Here is a 7865-nt window from a genome sequence, read left to right as displayed (position 1 = left end):
AAAAGGAAATTACGAGAATAAAGTCATAATGTAATGAGAATAAAGTCGTACAATTATGAGAATAAAGTCGTAAAATTACGAGAATAAAGTCGTAATATATTATAAATATATAAATATAACTTCACAAGATGCTCAATATTCTTCATTTTAACACAGGGAGAAGATGCTCTTCCTGTTAGAGTTCTCATAAATTACCACTTTATTTTCATAATATTATGACTTTATTCTCATAAATTACCACTTTATTCATTACGACTTTATTCTCGTAATGTTATGACTTTATTCTCGTAATATTACGACTTTATTCTCGGAATTTTACGACTTTATTCTCATAATATTACGACTTTATTCTCGCAACATTACGACTTTATTCTCGTAATATTATGACTTTATTCTCATAATATTACGACTTTATTCTCGCAATATTACGACTTTATTCTCATAATATTACGACTTTATTCTATTACGACTTTATTCTCACAACATTACGACTTTATTCTCGCAATATTACGACTTTATTCTATTACGACTTTATTCTATTACGACTTTATTCTCATAAATTACCACTTTATTCATTACGACTTTATTCTCGTAATGTCACAACTTTATTCTCTGAATTTTACGACTTTATTCTCGCAATATTACGACTTTATTCTCATAATATTACGACTTTATTCTATTACGACTTTATTCTCATAAATTACCACTTTATTCATTACGACTTTATTCTCGTAATGTCACAACTTTATTCTCTGAATTTTACGACTTTATTCTCGCAATATTACGACTTTATTCTCATAATATTACGACTTTATTCTCGCAACATTACGACTTTATTCTCGTAATGTTACGACTTTATTCTCGTAATTTTACGACTTTATTCTCATAATATAACGACTTTATTCTCATAATTTTACGACTTTATTCTCATTATATTATGACTTTATTCTCGTAATTTCCAAATTTTTTTTGTCTTAGTTTGGCCCTAATACTCCGTCGTATATATGAGATTATATTTAAAAATAAATGAATTTTGAAAAACTCCAACGGTGGGATGATAAGGAACTTGTCTTTCCAAGGCGGGTTGGAGTGAAGGGAAAATGTAAATAAGGGATTCTGTTTCAGCGCCACCGAACTGACCAGAAGGACGACCTCCGGTCGATTTAACAAAGTGCGGCCGGGTCTTTAAACACTTTTGTTCAAGTCTTCCTTCAGTCTCATCATCTACTTCTCCGTGTGCTCCTCTGTTCATTCAGTCAGGGTTTCTCAGTGTAATGAGATTACACGGGATTATAAAACCCCATCTGTCTGTAATCCACACCACTCAATCCCATTTCACTGCTTAAACACACACACTCGTAATTCTCTTTGATGCTACGCCGTGATCTCTTGTTCTTATTCTTTTGTTAATCCCCCTCTTTTTCTTTTGTGATAGAAATGATCACCATGGGTCATTTAGCTCCGACTCCTTTCATCCCACCAAACCGCACCGCGCCGCCGTTAGCTTCCCCGACATTCCCCCGCACCTGAGAGCCATTTCACCGTCATTTGAATGTGGTTTTTGGACCGAACCTGGCCTACGGTAGTCTTAAGAAGAACTGAAACTGCAATTAGTAGAATAAAACCAACTATGTTTTATATCTAAAATATTGTGGTTTTTAATTTGGATTTAATTTATGGTCCTTTAGAGAATCAAAGACCAACTTCAGGATCATCCAGACCTCCTTTGCTCTTCTTCTTCCCTTCTTTCTATCGTTTCCCCTGAAGTTTTATGTTATTTTAAACCGTATTTCTAACTTTAGTCAGTCATTTAGCTCCGAATCCTTACCGCACTGCACCGCCGTTAGCTTCCCCGACATTCCCTCGCATTTTAGAGCCGTTTCACCGTCATTTGAATGTTCTTTGGACCGAACCTGGCCTACGGTAGTCTTATCCTCCTGAGACCCCGCGTTCTCATATGAGGACATTACATTTCTGCTGTTCTGCGCCATGATACTTCATTTGTACGAACATTGATCCATTGTCCTCATCCGGGACCCCCGCTTGCACCATCTAGTGGTCTCATAATGAAATTACACTCGTTTGGGAAAAAACAAGATGGCTGGTGATCTCAATGAAAGTCTTCTATGGCAGCTCCCGACAGAAATACGGACAAGGTAAAAATCCTAACCTAATTTTATGATTGAAACTAGTATATTTATGCACAATAACGTCTGCAGCTTCACGTGGCATGCTTTTTTGATATATTTGAGTAATATTAGCAAGCTACAACGTCTGTAAACATGAAGTACTCGTTTGAGGACATCAGGTCTATCTTCACTGCAAACACGTAAATTCTTTCCAAGAACATTTGTCTTTATTTCTTGCCCAAATGTCCAATTTCTAGTCAAAATAAGTCTCATTACACTTAAAATACTTGTTTTTAGATTTCCATTTGTTTAAAGCACATTTTCACTAGAAATAAGTAGAATAATGTGCCATTGGAGCAAGTTTTTATTTCCTTGTAATAGGAAATAAACAATTGAAAATGATATATAAATATAAATGATATAGAGATATAACCTAATACCCATGTTTTTACTCTGTAGCACTTTATTTCATTCAAAATGCTGAGTATATTGCAAATAAAATGTATCATATTTTTATTATTAGAACCTGACAAGGATGTGCAAGGATGCAGGGCAGGACCAAGAAAGGGAAATAAAGAAAAATAAACCCATTGTCCTCATGTGAGGCCATTGGATTTGACATAGTTCAACAGCACATAGAAAGCAAAAATTTAATTTCAACAAAAATGAGGTCATACTGATCCCAAATAGTAAGGAGACATAAAAAATGCACATCAAACAAAAGCCCCGGTCTCAGGAGGTTAAGGAGAACTGAAACCGCAATTAGTAGAATAAAAGTTTCACAAACTATGTTTTATATCTAAAATATTGTGTTTTTTAAACTGGACCTGATTTTGAGGTACTCTAGTGAACAGTGTTGTGCTAGTTACTGAAAAATAGTAACTAGTTACCGTTACTAGTTACTTCATTAAAAAGTAACTCAGTTACTTAGACCAAAAAGTAATGTGTTGCTATGAAAAGTAACTTTGTAGTTACTTTGAATAAAAACATTATTTTAAATGCTCCCATTAATGCCCCTCTAGCTTCATTTCAGCAGGTACTGTATGGATTTGCATTGTGCATCGTGTTCTGCATTCTGATTGGCTAAACAGTCTCCCCGCTTCTTCACTTCCTGTGTCAATAACGTTGGTTGCTTAGCAACAAGCTGAGAACGGCCAATGAGCTTCAGCAGCAGCTCAAGAACGGGAACTTTGATGAATCGTTCATTACAGTCTCAAATATAACCAATGTCGGTTTATAAGAATCTTTTTGCCCAGAAGAAAAAACAGCGACAAAACCGACCTATAACTATTTTCTTCTCTGGAAAAAACACACCTGCACCGCGGATTTAGGATAAAAAGACGCTACAGACCGGAGTTGGGATGCTGCGACATCAGAAGAGCAGGGAAATACGTGCGAGGAGGTGCTGATCTCCGCAATATGAAACCCTCTATAATAATTGTAAAAAGAATTTCACTTATCACGAGGTTACTTTTTGGAACGTAACCGCTGCGAAAAACCAGGGATTACTGTAATGACGATATCTCCACATTGGGAAACTCGCCTTCTCTTGGCTCATGACTGTCATGTTTTTGAACGCACACATGCCCACTCCGTTTCCTCCGGTCTCCGCGTGCAGGGAAAAAAAGCTTCACTGTAGCCAGAAATAACGGAGTAACGCACCGTTTGGTAGCGGTAATTGCATTACTGAATTTAAAAAGTAATGCGTTAGAGTATTAGTTACCGCAAAACTAACGGCGTTACTGTAACGCGTTACTAAATATCGCGTTAGTCCCAACACTGCTAGTTAATCAGAAACCAACTTCAGGATCATCCAGAACTCCTTCACTCTTCTTCCCTTCTTCATTTCCTTTCCCTGACGTTTTATGTTATTTTAAAACCTTTTTATCTAACTTTAGTTAGTCATTTAGCTCAGACTCCTCTCATCCTACCAAACCGCACCGCGCCGCCGTTAGCTTCCCAGCATTTTAGAGCCGTTTCACCATCATTTGAATGTGGTCTTTGGACCGAACCTGGCCTACGGTAGTCTTAAGAAGAACTGAAACCACAATTAGTGGAATAAAAGTCTCACAAACTATGTTTTATATCTAAAATATTGTGGTTTTTAAACTGGACCTGATTTAAGGTCCTTTTTTGTGATTCAGACTTCAGGATCATCCAGACCTCTCACTCTTCTTCTTCCCTTCTTTATATCCTTTCCCTGAAGTTGTATGTTATTTTAAAACCTTTTTATCTAACTTAAGTCAGTCATTTGGCTCCGACTCCTTACAGCACCGCGCCGCCGTTAGCTTCCCTGACATTCCCTTGCATCCTAGAGCCATTTCACCGTCATTTAAATGTGGTCTTTGGACTGAACCTGGTTTACGGTAGTCTTAAGAAGAACTGAAACCGCAATTAGTAGAATAAAAATCTCACAAACTATGTTTTATATTTAAAATATTGTGGTTTTTAAACTGGACCTGATTTTAGGGTACTCTAGTGAACAGTGTTGTGCTAGTTACTGAAAAATAGTAACTAGTTACCGTTACTAGTTACTTCATTAAAAAGTAACTCAAAAAAGTTACTTAGACCAAAAAGTAATGCGTTGCTATGAAAAGTAACTTTTTAGTTACTTTGAATAAAAACATTATTTTAAATGCTCCCATTTAATGCCCCTCTAGCCTTCATTTCAGCAGGTACTGTATGGATTTGCATTGTGCATCGTGTTCTGCATTCTAAACAGTCTCCCCGCTTCTTCACTTCCTGTATCAATAACGTTGGTTGCTTAGCAACAAGCTGAGAACGACCAATGAGCTTCAGCAGCAGCTCAAGAACGGGAACTTTGATGAATCGTTCATTACAGTCTCAAATATAAACAATGGTGGCATGTCGGTTTATAAGAATCTTTTTGCCCAGAAGAAAAAAGAGCGACAACAACGACCCATAACTATTTTCTTCTCTGGAAAAAACACACCTGCACCACGGCTTTAGGAGAAAAAAAACGCTACAGAAGAACTGAAACCACAATTAGTAGAATAAAAGTCTCACAAACTATGTTTTACATCTAAAATATTGCGATTTAAGGTGGTATTGGCGCTCTAAAGTGCAGTAGAATTATCCTTTATTGCATCAGAGACCAACTTCAGGCTCATCCAGAGCTCCTTCACTCTCCTTCTTCCCTTCTTTACATCCTTTCCCTGAAGTTTTATGTTATTTTAAAACCTTTTTATCTAACTTTAGTCAGTCATTTAGCTCCGACTCCTTACCGCATTGCACCATCGTTGCTTCCTGGCATCTTCCTGGCCTAAAATAGTCTTAAGGAGAATTGAAACCACAATTATTAGAATAAAAGTCTCACAAACTATGTTTTATATCTAATATATTGTGTTTTTTAAACTGGACCTGATTTAAGGTCCTTTTTGTGAATCAGAAACCAACTTCAGGATCATCCAGACCTCTCACTCTTCTTCTTCCCTTCTTTATATCCTTTCCCCAGAAGTTTTATGTTATTTTAAAACCTTTTTTATCTAACTTTAGTCAGTGTCTTGTCTTTTCTTTTTCTTTTCTTTTCTTGTTCAAACTTCACACACTTTTGAAGTCTTTGGTCGTTTCCCGCCACCAGAGCTCGCACGTGAGCCGCCACTGGCCGGACACACACACACACACACACACACACACACACACACACACACACACACACACACACACACACACACACACACACACACACACACACACACACACACACACACACAGGGGCCGGGGGCTATAAAAAAAAAAAAGATGAAGTAGAAAAATAAAAACTTCCCGTTACAGCTGAAGCAGCTCGTGAGAAAGTTTATGAAACAGCGAAGCGACAGATCCGTAGATACCCTAAACACACACACACTTACAACCGGGGGCCGTGTCGCTCCTCTGATTGGCTGCGAGGCCTGTCAGTCACACGGCCAGGGGGCGTGGCCACGGCGAAGGGGGGGTGTTCTGCCAATTTCTGCTACCTGCCGAGAAGTGCTACTTTGTGGTTCTGCGCATGCGCAAAGTCGATTTTCAAAGTTTGATTGCCACTCTAAATTGATAATATGGGATGTTGAGTATTTGATCCTTCAAAAATACACTACCCGTGACATGAATTGCATTACACTTTGTGAATATTATACCATAAAGAGAAAAAAAACAACAATTCTATCGCTTTATTTGATATTAATTCAGCCATTCGCCTTTATTTAACCAGGCAGGTCGTTAATAACACATTCTTATTTACAATCACGGCCTGGCAAGCGACAAGTACCACTTGGAGGGGAAAGGAAGTGGTTTAGGGAGTAAAAAACAGTAAAATTGTAGCTCTACAAAGGTAGAAAACCATTAGGTAGCATCTTTTGGCAAAGCAGCAGAAATTGGCAGAACAGGGGCCGTGTCGCTCCTCTTGATTGGCTGCGAGGCCTGTCAGTCACACGACCAGGGGGCGTGGCCACAGCGAGGAGGGGGCCGTGTCGCTCCTCTGATTGGCTGCGAGGCCTGTCAGTCACGCAGCCGGGGGGCGTGGCCACGGCGAAGGGGGGGGCGACCCCGGAGTCCGATCCAGACACCGGACAGTCCAAGCGTGGATACTATCCACACCGGCTGCTGCTCTTGGATGTGGAAGAGATAAAGAGTTGAGGCGGAAAGAGGAGGAAATTTAGGAATTTATTTAAATTTAGGACGACGGAATAATAAGAGGAGATAGGGAGAGAGAGAAAAAGTGAGAAAAAAGAGTTTTTCCCAAGTGAAAGTGCGGTGAAAGCTCCATGTCGCTCCCCGGCTCCCCTCCGCTGCTCTCCCCGGGGTCGGGCGCCCCGACTCCGGTCGGGCTCTTCCACCACACCTCGGTGGGGACCTCCAGCCCGGCTCATGTCAACTCCAACTCCCACTCGCTGTCCCTCACCAGCAGCATGCTGAGCGCCTTCCTGCCCGGCTCGGGGGGCTCCGGGGCCGCCGGCTCCGGGTTTCCCGGAGCCGGCGGCCCCGGAGCCCCCGGAGCCGGCGGAGCTCCCGGATCCGGGCAGGGAGCGCCCGGCGCCGGATCGGGGCTCTGCAGCGAGTGCCGGCTGGTGGAGGTGCACGGCGTGAAGGTGGCCAGCTTCGGCAGCATGACGGACGGGCAGCAGGAGGAGCTGATCTGCCTGCCGCAGGTGTTCGACCTCTTCCTCAAGCACCTGGTCGGAGGGCTGCACACCGTGTACACCAAGCTGAAGCGGCTGGACATCACCCCGGTGGTGTGCACCGTGGAGCAGGTACGCGTCCTGCGGGGGCTCGGGGCCATCCAGCCCGGCGTCAACCGCTGCAAGCTCATCTCCAGGAAGGACTTCGAGGTGCTGTACCGGGACTGCACCAGCGCCAGGTGGGTCCACAAACCTCCACAACCTCCACACCGACCCCTTACAATTAAAACTTCACACCAGAGTTATGGAGCACACTTTTTTTTTTTTTTTTTGCAAATTCAACTTTTTTTTTTTTTTTTTTCTGCACGCATATTAATGGTTAATACCGTGCTGGTAAGAACCTAAAGCATATGCATGTGCATTTTTGATATAAAATACATATGATAAATATTTTGCTTCAAATGCCTGTATGCAAATGCAACTTTAAGTTTGCAAAAACTAGTTTTTTTAGGGTTTTTTTTTTAAATTGGTGCCACAGATTTCCACTTCAGGAGGTGCAACATGATGTAAAATTGGGGCAGTTGGGTCTGGGATGTCACGTGACCCCACTGGTCTGAAT

The 7865-nt window shown here is 40.9% G+C and overlaps 1 protein-coding gene across 1 annotated transcript in view; it reads left to right on the top strand.

The window, feature by feature from the left end:
- The first annotated feature begins 6892 nt into the window (after positions 1 to 6892).
- Positions 6893 to 7865, top strand: part of LOC133420430 (dachshund homolog 2-like) — a 3569-nt gene continuing 2596 nt past the window's right edge. The window contains exon 1 of the mRNA XM_061710123.1: positions 6893 to 7485. Coding sequence (XP_061566107.1) covers positions 6893 to 7485 — 593 coding nt within the window. The remainder of the gene's footprint in view (positions 7486 to 7865) is intronic.

Source organism: Cololabis saira, chromosome 20 (assembly GCF_033807715.1).
Source record: "Cololabis saira isolate AMF1-May2022 chromosome 20, fColSai1.1, whole genome shotgun sequence".
NCBI classification, from domain to species: Eukaryota; Metazoa; Chordata; class Actinopteri; order Beloniformes; family Belonidae; genus Cololabis; species Cololabis saira.
Note: the sequence above shows the minus strand (reverse complement) of the source record. Positions and strands in the feature narration are given on the sequence as shown.